Source organism: Entelurus aequoreus, linkage group LG09, assembly GCF_033978785.1.
Source record: "Entelurus aequoreus isolate RoL-2023_Sb linkage group LG09, RoL_Eaeq_v1.1, whole genome shotgun sequence".
NCBI classification, from domain to species: domain Eukaryota; kingdom Metazoa; phylum Chordata; class Actinopteri; order Syngnathiformes; family Syngnathidae; genus Entelurus; species Entelurus aequoreus.
Genome location: NC_084739.1, coordinates 67,844,572 through 67,864,091, shown reverse-complemented (window position 1 = coordinate 67,864,091; position 19,520 = coordinate 67,844,572). Strand labels below are relative to the sequence as shown.

At 39.3% G+C, this 19,520-nt stretch overlaps 2 protein-coding genes and 1 long non-coding RNA gene across 10 annotated transcripts in view; 1 reads left to right on the top strand and 2 right to left on the bottom strand.

The window, feature by feature from the left end:
* Positions 1-280: 280 nt before the first annotated feature.
* Positions 281-10,548, bottom strand: LOC133657646 (glutathione S-transferase omega-1-like). 2 transcript variants are annotated; one of them, XM_062059221.1, is made up of 7 exons: positions 10,382-10,548; positions 6,318-6,464; positions 5,109-5,217; positions 4,817-5,039; positions 2,288-2,389; positions 2,117-2,223; positions 281-566 (listed from the first exon to the last, which is right to left on the bottom strand). In XM_062059221.1, the coding sequence occupies exons 1-7, from the start codon at positions 10,407-10,409 to the stop codon at positions 416-418; spliced, it is 867 nt and encodes a 288-aa protein (XP_061915205.1). In that variant the 5' UTR covers positions 10,410-10,548; the 3' UTR covers positions 281-415. The 2 variants fall into 2 exon arrangements, with proteins under 2 accessions (XP_061915205.1, XP_061915206.1); XM_062059222.1 differs by lacking the exon at positions 6,318-6,464 and having other exon boundaries at positions 282-566.
* On the bottom strand, positions 2,605-3,441 carry LOC133657651 (uncharacterized). Its single transcript, XR_009827309.1, has 3 exons — positions 3,388-3,441; positions 3,028-3,059; positions 2,605-2,667 (listed from the first exon to the last, which is right to left on the bottom strand). It is a non-coding gene; the product is annotated as an uncharacterized LOC133657651 (long non-coding RNA).
* A 21-nt stretch (positions 10,549-10,569) lies between the features above and the next one.
* The window catches only part of cfap43 (cilia and flagella associated protein 43), a 59,527-nt gene continuing 50,576 nt past the window's right edge, over positions 10,570-19,520 (top strand). For 3 of the 7 annotated variants that reach the window (XM_062059217.1, XM_062059214.1, XM_062059218.1), the window contains exons 1-4: positions 10,570-10,797; positions 16,372-16,488; positions 18,626-18,703; positions 18,775-18,900. In XM_062059217.1, the coding sequence (XP_061915201.1) occupies positions 16,423-16,488; positions 18,626-18,703; positions 18,775-18,900 (270 nt within the window). In that variant the 5' untranslated portion in view covers positions 10,570-10,797; positions 16,372-16,422. Of the gene's footprint in view, positions 10,798-11,038; positions 11,142-13,866; positions 13,963-16,371; positions 16,489-18,625; positions 18,704-18,774; positions 18,901-19,520 lie in introns of those variants that run through there. The other 4 variants (XM_062059220.1, XM_062059219.1, XM_062059216.1 and 1 more) reach the window with 3 other exon arrangements.

Here is a 19,520-nt window from a genome sequence, read left to right as displayed (position 1 = left end):
AGAGGATGTCATTGTGTGCAAGAGGATGTCATTGTGTGCAAGAGGATGTCATTGTGTGCAAGAGGATGTCATTGTGTGCAAGATGATGTCATTGTGTGCAAGATGATGTCATTGTGTGCAAGAGGATGTCATTGTGTGCAAGATGATGTCATTGTGTGCAAGATGCTACTTCTGTACTCAAAGAAAACCAGGTTAGCAAACAAAGTACCTCCTTTTAAAAGGCAGCTATTATTGTATAAATATTACATTTGGATGCTATATCAGTAAAATTGTTGAACACCAACATTGTTTTTGTTTAATGGACATGAATGCACCATTTATTTCCACTCTTGCTCATTGTGCACACCCAGAGAAGTAAGCAGCAGTAACAAGTTTAACAAAGAAAAGTGGAGGGTTGAAGTAGGTTGGTAAAAGACTACAGGCCATAGTCGAAGTTGGGTTTTCCTTCCAGGTAGGTCTTGTAGTAGGCCTCATAGGTGTCCACGCTGTGCCTGCAGGATTGGACAACAGGGTCCTCTGACATGCGCTCCACCCACTTCTGCAGCTCGGGCGCACCGTCTAAGCAGCTGGAAAGTCACAGAAGTGTGGCGACCATTAATTGTCCTGAGCACTTATATGACCCAATCCAAACAACCTACCCTAGTCATGGTGAATCAACAATTCAACTTAACCCAACCTCCTCATTAAACTTTGTGGATATTATGAACAAAACCTCCAATAAACATGAAAAAAAATAATACAATTGTGCAACAATTTGAGCGCATAATTGCTAGTTTGTACACATTTCTATATTTACTGGTTTTGTTTAATAAAACTCTACCCAAACATTTATCCATCCATCCATTTTCTGGGTGCATGTCTTTGGAGGTGGGAGGGGCCTATCCCCGGGTGCATGTCTTTGGAGGTGGGAGTGGCCTATCCCCGGGTGCATGTCTTTGGAGGTGGGAGGGGCCTATCCCCGGGTGCATGTCTTTGGAGGTGGGAGTGGCCTATCCCCGGGTGCATGTCTTTGGAGGTGGGAGGGGCCTATCCCCGGGTGCATGTCTTTGGAGGTGGGAGTGGCCTATCCCCGGGTGCATGTCTTTGGAGGTGGGAGGGGCCTATCCCCGGGTGCATGTCTTTGGAGGTGGGAGGGGCCTATCCCCAGGTGCATGTCTTTGGAGGTGGGAGGGGCCTATCCCCGGGTGCATGTCTTTGGAGGTGGGAGGGGCCTATCCCCGGGTGCATGTCTTTGGAGGTGGGAGGGGTCTATCACCAGGCGCATGTCTTTGGAGGTGGGAGGGGCCTATCCCCAGGTGCATGTCTTTGGAGGTGGGAGGGGCCTATCCCCGGGTGCATGTCTTTGGAGGTGGGAGGGGCCTATCCCCAGGCGCATGTCTTTGGAGGTGGGAGGGGCCTATCCCTGGGTGCATGTTTTTGGAAGTGGGAGGGGCCTATCCCCAGGTGCATGTCTTTGGAGGTGGGAGGGGCCTATCCCCGGGTGCATGTCTTTGGAGGTGGGAGGGGCCTATCCCCGGGTGCATGTCTTTGGAGGTGGGAGGGGCCTATCCCCAGGCGCATGTCTTTGGAGGTGGGAGGGGCCTATCCCTGGGTGCATGTTTTTGGAAGTGGGAGGGGCCTATCCCCAGGTGCATGTCTTTGGAGGTGGGAGGGGCCTATCCCCGGGTGCATGTCTTTGGAGGTGGGAGGGGCCTATCCCCGGGTGCATGTCTTTGGAGGTGGGAGGGGCCTATCCCCAGGCGCATGTCTTTGGAGGTGGGAGGAAGCCCACACAGTCACGGGGAGAACATGCAAACTCCACACAGAAAGATCCCAAGCCCAGAATTGAACCCAGGACCTTTGTATTGTGAGGCGCACGCACTAACCCCTGTACCACCGTGCTACCCACCCAAATATTTAATAAAGTCAAATACAAATAAAGTACCCAACACTTCTCTTTTCTAAGGTAAATGTGTACAAGCAGATATAGATCATTCACAGCAACCGGAGGGTTCCTGGTTCGATCCCCACCTTCTACCAACTTCATCACATCCGTTGCGAAAAGTGTAACCCATTTAACATTTACCTATATTAGCGGTGCAATGTTATTATATTTAGACATGACACGACCACTCACTCGGCCAACTTGAAGACCTCCAGCCTCTCGAACCACGGCCACATCAGGTAGTCGATCATGCTGACATCATCGCCACCAAAGAACTTGGTCTTCTTCTTCACCAGATCCTGTCCACACGGAGTCTTGTCAAGTCACCGTAGAGACGGTGGAGACATTACACACCTACTATACCTCCTTTAGTTTGCCAAACTTCTCCTTCAGCTCGTCCACCAGTGCTGAAACATCCTCACCCTTTTGTCTGCCCATGGGGATCTTGTAGGTCAATGGAAGGATCTGTTGCAGAGTTGATTATACGTACATGTCCTTTAAAACTGACTTGATTATACGTACATGTCCTTTAAAACTGACTTGATTATACGTACATGTCCTTTAAAACTGACTTGATTATATGTACATGTCCTTTAAAACTGACTTGGACACAACCTTGATTATACGTACATGTCCTTTAAAACTGACTTGATTATACGTACATGTCCTTTAAAACTGACTTGATTATACGTACATGTCCTTTAAAACTGACTTGATTATACGTACATGTCCTTTAAAACTGGCTTGGACACAACCTTGATTATACGTACATGTCCTTTAAAACTGGCTTGGACACAACCTTGATTATATGTACATGTCCTTTAAAACTGACTTGATTATACGTACATGTCCTTTAAAACTGGCTTGGACACAACCTTGATTATACGTACATGTCCTTTAAAACTGACTTGATTATACGTACATGTCCTTTAAAACTGAATTGATTATACGTACATGTCCTTTAAAACTGGCTTGGAAACAACCTTGATTATATGTACATGTCCTTTAAAACTGACTTGATTACACGTACATGTCCTTTAAAACTGGCTTGGACACAACCTTGATTATACGTACATGTCCTTTAAAACTGGCTTGGACACAACCTTGATTATATGTACATGTCCTTTAAAACTGACTTGATTATACGTACATGTCCTTTAAAACTGACTTGGAAACAACCTTGATTATACGTACATGTCCTTTAAAACTGACTTGATTATACGTACATGTCCTTTAAAACTGACTTGGAAACAACCTTGATTATACGTACATGTCCTTTAAAACTGACTTGATTATACGTACATGTCCTTTAAAACTGACTTGGACACAACCTTGATTATACGTACATGTCCTTTAAAACTGGCTTGGACACAACCTTGATTATACGTACATGTCCTTTAAAACTGGCTTGGACACAACCTTGATTATACGTACATGTCCTTTAAAACTGGCTTGGACACAACCTTGATTATACGTACATGTCCTTTAAAACTGACTTGGTTATACGTACATGTCCTTTAAAACTGGCTTGGACACAACCTTGATTATACGTACATGTCCTTTAAAACTGACTTGATTATACGTACATGTCCTTTAAAACTGACTTGATTATACGTACATGTCCTTTAAAACTGACTTGGAAACAACCTTGATTATACGTACATGTCCTTTAAAACTGACTTGATTATATGTACATGTCCTTTAAAACTGACTTGATTATACGTACATGTCCTTTAAAACTGACTTGGAAACAACCTTGATTATACGTACATGTCCTTTAAAACTGACTTGATTATACGTACATGTCCTTTAAAACTGGCTTGGACACAACCTTGATTATACGTACATGTCCTTTAAAACTGGCTTGGACACAACCTTGATTATACGTACATGTCCTTTAAAACTGGCTTGGACACAACCTTGATTATACGTACATGTCCTTTAAAACTGGCTTGGACACAACCTTGATTATACGTACATGTCCTTTAAAACTGACTTGGTTATACGTACATGTCCTTTAAAACTGGCTTGGACACAACCTTGATTATACGTACATGTCCTTTAAAACTGACTTGATTATACGTACATGTCCTTTAAAACTGACTTGATTATACGTACATGTCCTTTAAAACTGACTTGGAAACAACCTTGATTATACGTACATGTCCTTTAAAACTGACTTGATTATATGTACATGTCCTTTAAAACTGACTTGATTATACGTACATGTCCTTTAAAACTGACTTTGAAACAACCTTGATTATACGTATATGTCCTTTAAAACTGACTTGATTATACGTACATGTCCTTTAAAACTGACTTGGACACAACCTTGATTATACGTACATGTCCTTTAAAACTGGCTTGGACACAACCTTGATTATACGTACATGTCCTTTAAAACTGACTTGGTTATACGTACATGTCCTTTAAAACTGGCTTGGACACAACCTTGATTATACGTACACGTCCTTTAAAACTGACTTGGACGCAACCTTGATTATACGTACATGTCCTTTAAAACTGACTTGGAAACAACCTTGATTATACGTACATGTCCTTTAAAACTGACTTGATTATACGTACATGTCTTTTAAAACTGACTTGGACGCAACCTTGATTATACGTACATGTCCTTTAAAACTGACTTGGACACAACCTTGATTACACGTACATGTCCTTTAAAACTGACTTGGACACAACAAGTATTTGTGTTGTAGAATATTGGTTGGGAAATGACCAAATTGCAACGCCAAATCAACGTCACAACCTGACATTGATTAAACGTTGTTTCAACGTCATGTTTGAGGACCTAACTGGACGAGTTAGTTCCGATGTGTGGTGCATGCTGGGTAGCAGCAGGAAGAAGTCCGCACCACTTGGACTAAATACCTTGGAGAAGTTCTCCAGCATCATCTTCTGCTGGGCTTTCCCAAAAGGCGTGGAGGGAAGCAGCTTCCTGTCAGGGTACTCCTCGTCCAGGTATTCACAGGTGATGGGAGACTCGTAGATCAGCTCCCCTGCCACCGTCTCCAGGAGCGGGACCAGACCCAAGGGGTTCTTCTTCAGGAACCATTCGGGTTTGTCCCTCAGCTGGATGTTGATGACCTCATGCCTGGTGGGCAGAATAAAAATGGAGTGTTATGTTTGGTTGAGAATTGTGCGGCGGAGGAGGCGTCCTCACTTGATGCCCTTGGCGTTCAGCACCAGTCTGGTCCTCTGGGCGAAGGGGCAGAACCTCATGCTGTAGAGTCGGATTTGGCCCTTGGGAACGGGGCCGGGCTCAGGGCTCCCTGGAAGAATACACAGTGGTACCTCAACTTCAGAGTCTTTATGCTTTAGGTTGCAAGCAAAAACTGGAGACCGGGCTTTCTGCTCCGCCGAACACTCTCCCTGACCACCTGAGGGTACCACAGACTGTGGATGCTTTTAAAAAAGGCTTAAAAACCCTTCTTTTTAAAAAAAACTTTTTTTTTAGATGTGCTAGTTCTAGCTATTAGGTTGTTCTAGTTTTTATTTTTATCTTACTATTTATTTTATGTGCTTTTACAATTAAAATACATTATTATTATTATTTACAAGCACGCCCGCCATTAGTTGGCTTCGCAAATGTAAACAGTGAACCCCGCTTACAGCTAGAGATCAACATTGTTTTGTTTTCCAACCATTGTGAGGAAGAACGTGAGTGGAAAGGACAGCGCTCGGAAGAAGACGCAGGTCTTATTCATTGAATTTAAGAAAGAAATCATCAAAAACATTACCGAACGTGTCGCCAACTTGGCAAGGCTGGTGCTAATCTGAAGCAAAGTCCGTCTAAAGCCAGCCGAGAATGTTAAAATCATATCCTAAGGGCGGACATTTATCTGTGAAAATGTAGAAAAGCTGCTGATGGTGTGTTTGACAGAAAAAAAAAAAAAAAAGATATATTTTTTAATCGAACTAGTGACAATCCGTAGTCGTTAGTAGGATCATACTTTGGTCAGATTCAAAGTCATCATGTGTCCAGAGACATATTTACTGACTTTATGAATATAATATATATATATATATATATATTTTTTTTTAAAGAAAACAGATGTGACGATAAAAAAATATCGATGTAATCATAGTAGTATCGACTAGATATGCTATTGTACTTGGTATCATTACAGTGGATGTCAGGTGTAGATCCACCCATGGAGTTTCTTTACATTGTGACGGCGGTGAGCTATTGTATCCTCCTACGGTGTGTAGCAAAGCATGTTTAGCTATTCCTCGTCCTCCAGTGATAATGCTACTTGTAAGAAACTCACTTTGTTTGTCGCCATGGAGGCCAGGATTAGTGATTTAGAAGTAGCTAAAACACTGCCGACTGCGGATGCATGCTAGCTGCGTTTCCGTGTTATAACTTCACCTTTATCTTTACTTTTTAGGCGTCCGTTCTCCCTTTTCTGTCTACACACAGTGTCTGCTTGTAAGTACTCTGTGTGTGCGCGCTGCCGAACGTGCTCCTCAGTTCGTAAAACCAGCAATGTCCCGATGTGACGGCGCGCCGTCATGCCTGTAAATAAAAAAAATATGGCGAACCGGTACTTTTCAAAACAGAGTTTAGTACCAATTTTTGGTTCATTAGTACCGCGATACTATACTAGTACCGGTATACTGTACAACCCTTTTTTTTTTTTGTCCTGTCCAGCTTCTCAGACAAATCATATAGTAGATGTAGATGTAGATGTAGATGCCCATATCGGCTGTTCAGATTGACTTTACAAAAGAGAAGTGTAGGATACTTCTCTTGTTGCCTTATTTGACTTTATTAAATGTATTTATATTATCATTTGGTGCAGCCGGGCCGGAGCAGGAGGGGATAGAAAGAGAAAAAAAAGGAAGACAGAGGGGGGAATTGTGGGGACAAGAGGGGGATAAAACATAGAGACAACAACAACAACAATAGAGCAACATCAGCAAATACGAAAAGTGCAAATATGATGGTAAAAGTAATAGCAAATAAGCAGTTAGTGAAATAAATAATACAGAAATGACAATGAGCATTATTACACTAAAAATGGATCAATACAAATACCAATAGAAATATCCATCCATCCATTTTCTACCGCTTACTCCCTTCGAAATATCACTATTGATAATGAACAATACCAATAATTAACTCTATTATCAACAATACAGTTGTTCAAATGCAACAATACATATACGTCATGATAACTTGAGATACAAAATAATGCAGAAAAATGGAGGGGAAGAAAGAGAAGCAACCTACATTAACCTTGTAGATTGTTATAGTAACAATAGGTTAAGCTTTGTCAGAGTGCCATGTGTTATACCCAGTTTACCCTAGGGCAGCGTTTCTCAAAGTGTGGGGCGCGCCCCACTGGTGGGGAATAGAGACATGACAGGTGGGGCGTGAGGAACAGAAGGAAATTTCACTTTAATTTTTTTATTTTTTATTATATTCTTAGATTTTTTTTTTACTATGCTTTCATTTTCTATACACACTGTAAATCACTTTGTGATTCTGTCTGTGATATCCGCTATATAAATAAATGTAAATTACTTATTTTTTCTGTAGGCTTTAAATTTCTAGGTAGGAGCGAAAGTTTGACAGACATAGCAACAGTAACTAATGGGGGCGGGGCTAAGCCTGCAACCCCGATTTGAAAAGCTGTGCAGTGCAAAACAGGCTCAATGCAGCCACTAATGCTGGAGTACTGTAAAACTCATGTTCACTTGCTCTGTCTTGCCAAATGCATAGCTCCTCCTTTTTTTTTTTTGCAAAAATTGCAAAGTGTCACTTTTATTTTATTTATTATTGAACTTGATGCAAGTTATTTGATTTATTATTGAACTTGATGCAAGTTATTTGATTTATTATTGAACTTGATGCAAGTTATAACACTTATTTGATTTATTATTGAACTTGATGCAAGTTATTTGATTTATTATTGAACTTGATGCAAGTTATAACACGTATTTGATTTATTATTGAACTTGATGCAAGTTATTTGATTTATTATTGAACTTGATGCAAGTTATAACACTTTTATTTGATTTATTATTGAACTTGATGCAAGTTATAACTTTTTTTGATTTATTATTGAACTTGATGCAAGTTATAACTTTTTTTGATTTATTATTGAACTTGATGCAAGTTATAACACTTTTATTTGATTTATTATTGAACTTGATGCAAGTTATAACGCTTTTGTTTTATTTATTATTGAACTTGATGCACGTTATTTTATTTATTATTGAACTTGATGCAAGTTATAACACTTTTGTTTTATTTATTATTGAACTTGATGCACGTTATTTTATTTATTATTGAACTTGATGCAAGTTATACCACAGCTGCACAGTTATTTTATTTATTATTGAACTTGATGTTATTTTATGTTATTGAGTTTGAATGTATACAACTTGATGTTACTTGATGTTCAATAAATTTGAAAATGTTAAGCTTGGCATTAGCGTTCTGTTGGGGCGATGGGGGCAGGTGGGGCTTGAAAACTCCCCCTTGTCCAAAGTGGGGGATGACAAAAAAAGTTTGAGAACCACTGTCCTAGGGCAACAACTTTAATATATGTTTGATGAAACCTGATTATGTGCATGAGTGTATGTGTGCATATGTACTTGTATGTGTACAGAATGTGTATGTGTGTGCTTGTACAGTGAATGTATATGTACAGTATGTGTATGTGTGTTTGTACAGTGAATGTATATGTATAGTATGTGTATATGTATGTTTGTGCAGTGAATGTATATGTACAGTATGTGTATATGTATGTCTGTACAGTGAATGTATATGTACAGTATGTGTATATGTATGTTTGTGCAGTGAATGTATATGTATAGTATGTGTATATGTATGTTTGTACAGTGAATGTATATGTACATGTATGTGTATATGTATGTTTGTGCAGTGAATGTATATGTACAGTATGTGTATATGTATGTTTGTGCAGTGAATGTACATGTATGTGTATATGTATGTTTGTACAGTGAATGTAGATGTAAAGTATGTTAATATTTGTACAGTGAATGTATATGTACAGTATGTGTATATGTATGTTTGTACAGTGAATGTATATGTACATGTATGTGTATATGTATGTTTGTACAGTGAATGTACATGTATGTGTATATGTACAGTGAATGTATATGTACATGTATGTGTATATGTATGTTTGTACAGTGAATGTATATGTACATGTATGTGTATATGTATGTATATTTGTACAGTGAATGTATATGTACAGTATGTGTATATGTATGTTTGTACAGTGAATGTACATGTATGTGTGTATGTATATTTGTACAGTGAATGTATATGTACAGTATGTGTATATGTATGTTTGTACCGTGAATGTATATGTACAGTATGTGTATACGTATGTTTGTACAGTGAATGTACATGTATGTGTGTATGTATATTTGTACAGTGAATGTATATGTACAGTATGTGTATATGTATGTTTGTACAGTGAATGTATATGTACAGTATGTGTATACGTATGTTTGTACAGTGAATGTACAGTATGTGTATATGTATGTTTGTACAATGAATGTATATGTACATGTATGTGTATATGTATGTTTGTACAGTGAATGTAGATGTGGATGTACGAACTTTGAGTATGTAGGTATGTACTGTATTTGTGTATGTACGTGGGAGCGTAGGTACCAATGTATGTATGAATAACGGTATGTATGTGAGTATATGTGTGTTTGTATGTACAAAACATTTGACTCCCAGTGTGTGTGGGAGCCAGAGTACGACCCCAGCCACCCAGAGAGCCCGACCCACAAACAGCAGGTGTGGCGCCCAGGGAACCAGGGACCACCGGCCCCACGCAGCCAGGCCGGCCAGCAACAGGAACCCCAGAGCCGCCCGGAAGAGCCAGCAGCAGGCCGCAGACAAATGGACAAGGCACGGGAGAAGCAGGGGACAGCCAGCTCTCAAGCCAGCGAGAGACCACACCCCGCACGGGCAGAAAGGCGGGACGCCCCGCCCGGGGGGGGGGGGGGGGGGGGGGGGCCCCGGAGACTCCCCGCAACCGGACGGGAAGACCGCCCCTGAAATAGTTAGCCACACCTTTTTCCTCAAGGCTGTTAAGATAAGAGTAAATATGACTGCACTCTGTGTGGCTTTTCAAAAAAAATGCAGAGTCACACCAACATTAGCATTTGTCTGTGCATGAATGAATGTAGCAGTCAACAATGGACACGATGACGTGTATGTCACACAAATATGTATGTTACACAACAATGTATGTTACACGAATATGTATGTTACACGAATATGTATGTTACACGAATATGTTTGTTACACTAATATGTGGCAGTAAAGCTGTTTTAGTAGTTGTATTATTTACTCTCATCAAACTAAGGCTACTGATCCAAGGTCAGTTTGACAAACGCTACATGCTTTTTTTCCCCATTAACAAACGATTTTCGTCTTACCTTTGGCGAAACACACTTGACTCGACATGGTTGTACTGGAACTAAGTATTCGGTGCCCGGCAGGTCTTCCTAAACTCGTCAGACGAGGTTTGAAGCGCTAAAAACGTCGCGGGGTGAGAGAATATCGTGTTTATATCTTGCGCCTACTTCCGGGAAAAACGCGTCAGCCAATGAGCGCTGAATGAGGAAGTGGGCGGGGCGGTGCTTATGTTACTGGTTTCCTGGGAAACACAACTTGTTTGGTCGCTTTTTGGGGCAGCAACCTAATTATTCATCGTAAAATGAATGAGTTTTTCCCCTTTTTGTCAACAAATAAATAACCTTGTTTGGAGTTTGTAAAGGGTCTAATGTTGCTCCATTTTTACTAACCAGACTTCTCATAATGGCGAGGAAAGTGCATCGGCAATTGTACACAGGTAAGAATAAAGTGTTTTGAAAATGTATTTAAACTATAGCAATAAATTAAATATTTGTATGTGATAGGCATAATTGATACGGTTTTACGTAAAACAAGTGTTTGTGTAACGTATTGTTATGGACTTGCCTCTTTGTGATGTTAAGTTCCTGTATATGCTTTCAGCTCTTATTTTGAAGGCGCTAAGAGCGGAAGTGGTGGCTCGTTGTGGCGGAGCGGAGTTTTGAAAACAAAGGAAATAAAGTGGTCCTGGTGTAAAACTGGAGCCTCTGTGTTTGTTATTTTGTAGTTTTATACAGTATAGGCGACATATATAAACCCTCGATTACATTGGTGGCAGCGGTGGTATGTAACGTATTTTTATGGACTTGCCTCTTTGTGATGTTAAGTTCCTGTTATAAGCTACAGTTATACAGTATATGCCTTGAGCTCTTATTTTGAAGGCGCTAAGACCGGAAGTGGTGAACGTTTTGAAAACAAACGAAATAAAGTGGTCCTCTTGTAAAACTGGAGCCTCCGTGTTTGTTATTTAGTAGTTTTATACAGTATAGGCGACATATATAAACACTCGGTTACATTGGTGGCAACGGTGGGATCAATGTCCCGCAAAAGAAAGACGTCTAATTACTGGAAAGTTAGGAGAGTCAGCTAGCTTCATCCCAGTTAGCCGCCACTAGCAACGGGGGAGCTTCGTCTTGTCAGAAAGCACGCAGAGTTCTTTCATTTTGCCGCTGTCTTCTGATTTATGTGGAAAGGGACAAGCGGTAGAAAATGGATGAATGTGGAATAAAGACGAAGACCACTTTAATATCGGTTGTTTTCAAAATCAATCAATCAATCAATCAATGTTTATTTATATAGCCCTAAATCACAAGTGTCTCAAAGGGCTGTACAAGCCACAACGACATCCTCGGTGTCGAGTGGGTCTGACATAATATTGTGAAAGTCCAACACATCAGCGAAAGTCCAGTCCATGGTGGGGCCAGCGGGAACCATCCCGAGCGGAGACGGGTCAGCAGCGTAGAGATGTCCCCATCCGATGGACAGGCTAGCGGTCCACCCCGGAGCAGAGTAGAAAAGAAAAGAAAAGAAACGGCAGATCAACTGGTCTAAAAAGGGAGTCTATTTAAAGGCTAGAGTATACAAATGAGTTTTAAGATGAGACTTAAATGCTTCTACTGAGGTAGCATCTCTAACTTTTACCGGGAGGGCATTCCATAGTATTGGAGCCCGAATAGAAAACGCTCTATAGCCCGCAGACTTTTTTTGGGCTCTGGGAATCACTAATAAGCCGGAGTTCTTTGAACGCAGATTTCTTGCCGGGACATATGGTACAATACAATCGGCAAGATAGGCAGGAGCTTGACCGTGTAGTATTTTATACGTAAGTAGTAAAACCTTAAAGTCGCATCTTAAGTGCACAGGAAGCCAGTGCAAGTGAGCCAGTATAGGCGTAATATGATCAAACTTTCTTGTTTTTGTCAAAAGTCTAGCAGCCGCATTTTGTACCATCTGTAATCTTTTAATGCTAGACATAGGGAGGCCCGAAAATAAAACGTTACAGTAATCGAGACGAGATGTAACGAACGCATGAATAATGATCTCAGCATCGCTTGTGGACAAAATGGAACGAATTTTAGCGATATTACGGAGATGAAAGAAGGCCGTTTTAGTAACACTCTTAATGTGTGACTCAAACGAGAGAGTTGGGTCGAAGATAATACCCAGATTCTTTACCGAGTCGCCTTGTTTAATTGTTTGGTTGTCAAATGTTAAGGTGGTATTATTAAATAGATGTCGGTGTTGAGCAGGACCGATAATCAGCATTTCCGTTTTCTTAGCGTTGAGTTGCAAAAAGTTAGCGGACATCCATTGTTTAATTTCATTAAAACACGCCTCCAGCTGACTACAATCCGGCGTGTTGGTCAGCTTTAGGGGCATGTAGAGTTGAGTGTCATCAGCATAACAGTGAAAGCTAACACCGTATTTGCGTATGATGTCACCTAGCGGCAGCATGTAAATACTAAAGAGTGCAGGGCCAAGAACCGAACCCTGGGGAACTCCGCACGTTACCTTAACATAGTCCGAGGTCACATTGTTATGGGAGACACACTGCATCCTGTCAGTAAGATAAGAGTTAAACCAAGACAAGGCTAAGTCTGACATACCAATACGTGTTTTGATACGCTCTAATAAAATATTATGATCAACAGTATCGAAAGTGGCGCTAAGATCAAGAAGCAGCAACATAGATGACGCATCAGAATCCATCGTTAGCAATAGATCATTAGTCATTTTTGCGAGGGCTGTCTCCGTAGAGTGATTTGCCCTGAAACCGGATTGAAAAGGTTCACAGAGATTGTTAGTCACTAAGTGTTCATTTAGCTGCTGTGTGACAATTTTTTCGAGAATTTTCGAGATGAACGGTAGGTGGGACACCGGCCGGTAGTTCACCATGAGGTCAGGATCGAGGTTAGGTCTTTTGAGTAGAGGATGAATAACCGCTTTTTTGAATGCTAGAGGAACAGTACCAGAGGAAAGTGATAAGTTTATAATATTTAACACTGATGGACCTAATAATACAAAAAGCTCCTTGATAAGTTTCCCAGGAATTGGGTCAAGTAAACATGTTGTTTGTTTTGTCCCATTTACACATTTTAACAATTCCTCCAATGTTATTTCATCAAAGAGAGAGAAACTATTTTGGAGGGCAATGTCCGTCGTATATACCGTCGTATTTGTGTTAATAGAACCCAGCTGTAGCTGAGATGCATTGTCTTTAATCTCTTTTCTAATTACTTCAATTTTCTTATTAAAGAAATTCATAAAGTCATCTGCTGAGTGGGTGGAGCTACTGGCAGGAGTCCCTTGTTGGGTTAGCGATGCTACTGTACTAAACAAAAATTTAGGATCATTTTTGTTGAGGTGGATGAGATTTGAGTAATATTTAGCTTTAGCTGAGGTAAGCATGCGTTTATAAGTTATTAAACTATCACTCCATGCTTGATGGAAAACCTCAAGTTTAGTCGCACGCCATTTGCGTTCCAGCTTTCTACATGATAATTTCTGGGCCGCCCCGTCACAACGTGTCACCACTTCCGCTCTTAGCGCCTTCAAAATAAGAGCTCAAGGCATATACTGTATAACAGCTTATAACAGGAAAGAGGCAAGTCCATACAAATAGGTCACATTTGTATACATTTGATTATCTTTAACATCGATAGTTCCCTGCATATATCAGGTAATATGGTAGCATAACTACAACTATCTATTCATTTACATGTACTTGTCTATGTCGTTTTGATACTTTTGAAAAGTTTGGTTGCCATAACAACACTTTAAAAACACGACACTTATCCGACACACCAACAATATCAACTCTTAGTTTACGATGATGCTGTGTTCCAAATGTAAATTATTTACTGAAATTGTGTGAGCCTATGGCTTTGCACTTTGTTTTATATATATATATATATATATATATATATATATATATATATATATATATATATATATATATATATATATATATATATATATATATATATATATATATATATATATATAACATTCTATTTTAGTTACTTTATTGAGTTTACAACTTCCTGGCACTGTTTTGGTGGTGTCTTTGTACTTATTTTGATTATTATTTCTCAATTGTTTGTAAATGTTGTAATTTATAAATAAAGGTTTAGAAAATTCTAAAATAAATAAATAAACTCTTAGTTTAATTTAACAATCGTTTTTCCTCTAAGATTCATGTCTTTTGTTTCCGAAATGTTCACCATTTTTCTTTTATTAGCAGCAACTAACAATTTAAATATGATACAAGTATGGTGCAACTAGGAAATAAACGCGGAAGTGTCGCGCGCTGATGACTTTTACCATGAATTGATGAACGTGGAGTTGAAAAACTTATTGGGGAGTTACCATTTAGTGGTCAATTGTATGGAATATGTACTGTACTGTGCAATCTACTAAAACAAGTTTCAATCAATCAATCAATCATTCCAAGCAATCAGTGACAGGCCTTGTCTTACGTCATCACTCGTCAGTCTGGTTGTGTGTTCTGGCGGGACGATGCCGTTAAAAACTTAAATTAATTCAAAAAGTAGCAAAGGACGGTGCTGTTTAGCACACACAGTTAAGAGTCAGATGACCTAAAATGTGTAAAAGTAAAGTAGCTGGCTTTTTGAAGAACAAACATTGTAAAATGCGTCCATCCAACGGGTGTTTTGTGGGCACTTCCGGGTGTCGGGCTTAGTGTTTGTACACGTGACACATGTCTAATGTTGTTTTTAGACAACTTGTAATTATTGTCATTGTCTATATCAGGGGTCACCAACCTTTTTGAAACCAAGAGCTACTTCTTGGGTACTGATTAATGCGAAGGGCTACCAGTTTGATACACACTTAAATAAATTGCCAGAAATAGCCAATTTGCTCAATTTACCTTTAACTCGATGTTATTATTAATAATTAATGATATTTACACTTAATTGAACGGTTTAAAAGAGGAGAAAACACGAAAAAAAAATGACAATTACATTTTGAAACATAGTTTATCTTCAATTTCGACTCTTTAAAATTCAAAATTCAACTGAAAAAAGAAGAGAAAAACTAGCTAATTCGAATCTTTTTGAAAAAATTAAAAAAATAATTTATGGAACATCATTAGTAATTTTTCCTGATTAAGATTAATTTTAGAATTTTGATGACATGTTTTAAATAGGTTAAAATCCAATCTGCACTTGGTTAGAATATAGAACAAATTGGACCAAGCTATATTTATGACAAAGACAAATCATTATTTCTTCCAGAACAAAAATTTTAAAAAAAAATTCAAAAGACCTTGAAATGAGATTTAAATTTGATTCTACAGATTTTCTAGATTTGCCAGAATAAATTTTTTGAATTTTAATCATAATAGGTTTGAAGAAATATTTCACAAATATTCTTCGTCAAAAAAACAGAAGCTAAAATGAAGAATTAAATTAAAATGTATTTATTATTCTTTACAATAAAAAAAAAAAAAGTACTTGAACATTGATTTAAATTGTCAGGAAAGAAGAGGAAGGAATTTAAAAGGTAAAAAGGTATATGTGTTTAAAAATCCTAAAATCATTTTTAAGGTATTTTTTCTCTAAAATTGTCTTTATGAAAGTTATAAGAAGCAAAGTAAAAAAATTAATGAATTTATTTAAACAAGTGAAGACCAAGTCTTTAAAATATTTTCTTGGATTTTCCAATTCTATTTGAGTTTTGTCTCTCTTAGAATTAAAAATGTCGGGCAGCTTGCTAGTAAATAAATACAATTTAAAAAATAGAGGCAGCTCACTGGTAAGTGCTGCTATTTGAGCTATTTTTAGAACAGGCCAGCGGGCTACTCATCTGGTCCTTACGGGCTACCTGGTGCCCGCGGGCACCGCGTTGGTGACCCCTGGTCTAAAGTGACAGTTTGTTTTATTGATCAGGTTTCTCAGTGTTGGCCCCTATTGGTTGCAACGGTTCTGACTTAAGTTCACCAAAAAGATAACTTGTTTTTTTCAAATTAATATTCATACTATTCTTTCAGAATTGAAGACTTGAATACTGATGTAGGAAAGCAGTTAAGGAAACTAAGTCCATGGATTTCACTGCTGAATCCAGACAGGAGTCTCCTGGGGGCCCTGAAACCGCACAGGAAAGTGAGGTAAACCATCACCATCCATTTTCTACCGCTTGTCCCTCTTATGTTAATTGTCTTGTATTTACTTTTTTACTATGGACTGAACTCTCATTATTATGTTAGATCCACTATGGACTGGACTCTCACTATTATGTTAGATCCACTATGGACTGGACTCTCTCATTTTTATGTTAGATCCACTATGGACTGGACTCTCATTATTATGTTAGATCCACCATGGACTGGACTCTCACTATTATGTTAGATCCACTATGGACTGGACTCTCTCATTTTTATGTTAGATCCACTATGGACTGGACTCTCATTATTATGTTAGATCCACTATGGACTGGACTCTCACTATTATGTTAGATCCACTATGGACTGGACTCTCTCATTTTTATGTTAGATCCACTATGGACTGGACTCTCTCATTATTATGTTAGATCCACTATGGACTGGACTCTCACACTATTATGTTAGATCCACTATGGACTGGACTCTCTCATTATTATGTTAGATCCACTATGGACTGGACTCTCACACTATTATGTTAGATCCACTATGGACTGGACTCTCACTATTATGTTAGATCCACTATGGACTGGACTCTCTCATTTTTATGTTAGATCCACTATGGACTGGACTCTCACACTATTATGTTAGATCCACTATGGACTGGACTCTCATTATTATGTTAGATCCACTATGGACTGGACTCTCACTATTATGTTAGATCCACTATGGACTGGACTCTCACTATTATGTTAGATCCACTATGGACTGGACTCTCTCATTATTATGTTAGATCCACTATGGACTGGACTCTCACACTATTATGTTAGATCCACTACGGACTGGACTCTCACACTATTATGTTAGATCCACTATGGACTGGACTCTCACACTATTATGTTAGATCCACTATGGACTGGACTCTCACTATTATGTTAGATCCACTATGGACTGGACTCTCACACTATTATGTTAGATCCACTATGGACTGGACTCTCACACTATTATGTTAGATCCACTATGGACTGGACTCTCACACTATTATGTTAGATCCACTACGGACTGGACTCTCACACTATTATGTTAGATCCACTATGGACTGGACTCTCACACTATTATGTTAGATCCACTATGGACTGGACTCTCACTATTATGTTAGATCCACTATGGACTGGACTCTCACACTATTATGTTAGATCCACTATGGACTGGACTCTCACTATTATGTTAGATCCACTATGGACTGGACTCTCACACTATTATGTTAGATCCACTATGGACTGGACTCTCACACTATTATGTTAGATCCACTATGGACTGGACTCACACACTATTATGTTAGATCTACTATGGACTGGACTCTCACACTATTATGTTAGATCTACTATGGACTGGACTCTCACACTATTATGTTAGATCCACTATGGACTGGACTCACACACTATTATGTTAGATCCACTATGGACTGGACTCTCACACTATTATGTTAGATCCACTATGGACTGGACTCTCACTATTATGTTAGATCCACTATGGACTGGACTCTCACACTATTATGTTAGATCCACCATGGACTGGACTCTCACACTATTATGTTAGATCCACTATGGACTGGACTCTCACACTATTATGTTAGATCCACTATGGACTGGACTCTCACACTATTATGTTAGATCCACTATGGACTGGACTCTCACTATTATGTTAGATCCACTATGGACTGGACTCTCACTATTATGTTAGATCCACTATGGACTGGACTCTCACACTATTATGTTAGATCCACTATGGACTGGACTCTCACACTATTATGTTAGATCCACTATGGACTGGACTCTCACACTATTATGTTAGATCCACTATGGACTGGACTCTCACTATTATGTTAGATCCACTATGGACTGGACTCTCACTATTATGTTAGATCCACTATGGACTGGACTCTCACACTATTATGTTAGATCCACTATGGACTGGACTCTCACACTATTATGTTAGATCCACTATGGACTGGACTCTCACACTATTATGTTAGATCCACTATGGACTGGACTCTCACACTATTATGTTAGATCCACTATGGACTGGAGTCTCACACTATTATGTTAGACGTCCAAGGGTATTTACAGGTTTTCCTCTTCAACAGGTTCTGAGAGAAGAGGATATGAAAGACTACGAGACAAAGAAGAGGCTGACAGAAAAGATGGAGGAGATACGTCACGTTGTAAGCAAAATGAGATGAAGGATATTTGTTAGAACAAAGTTGAGCCTAACGAGACGACTAAATGCCCTCAGATCCAAGAGATGATCCGGGAAAACGAGAGTGTTCCTGAAATGGAGCGACTGGAACTCAAGGAATTCAACGTGGATGACGAAAAGCAGAGGAGACATGACGTCATGATGGAGGAGGAAGTTGCTACGGTAACGGAAGACACACCCAAAAACGTACAAAAGCCAAAAGCAGTGAAGTTGTCACGTTGTGTAAATGGTAAATAAAAAGAGAATACAACAAATCCTTTTCAACATTTATCAATATTTAACGTTCAAACTGGAAAACTGTTATTTTTTGCAAATATTAGCTCATTTGGTAATTTGATGCCTGCGACATGTTTCAAAAAAGCTGGCACAAGTGGCAAAAAAGAGTGAGAAAGTTGAGGAATGCTCATCAAAGACTTATTTGGAACATCCCACAGGTGAACAGGCTAATTGGGAACAGGTGGGTGCCATGATTGGGTATAAAAGCAGCTTCCAGTCGTTCACAAACAAGGACGGGGCGAGGGTCACCACTTTGTCGACAAATGCCTGAGCAAATTGTTGAAGAACAACATTTCTCAAGCAGCTATTGCAAGGGATTTTAAAAGCATCCACAGTCTGTGGTGCCCTCAGGTGGTCAGGGAGAGCGTTCCACTGGGAGCGTGGAAAGTTTGTTTTTTTTAAAAAGAAGGGTTTTTAAGCCTTTTTTAAAAGCATCCACAGTCTGTGGTACCCTCAGGTGGTCAGGGAGAGTGTTCGGCGGAGCAGAAAGCCCGGTCTCCAGTTTT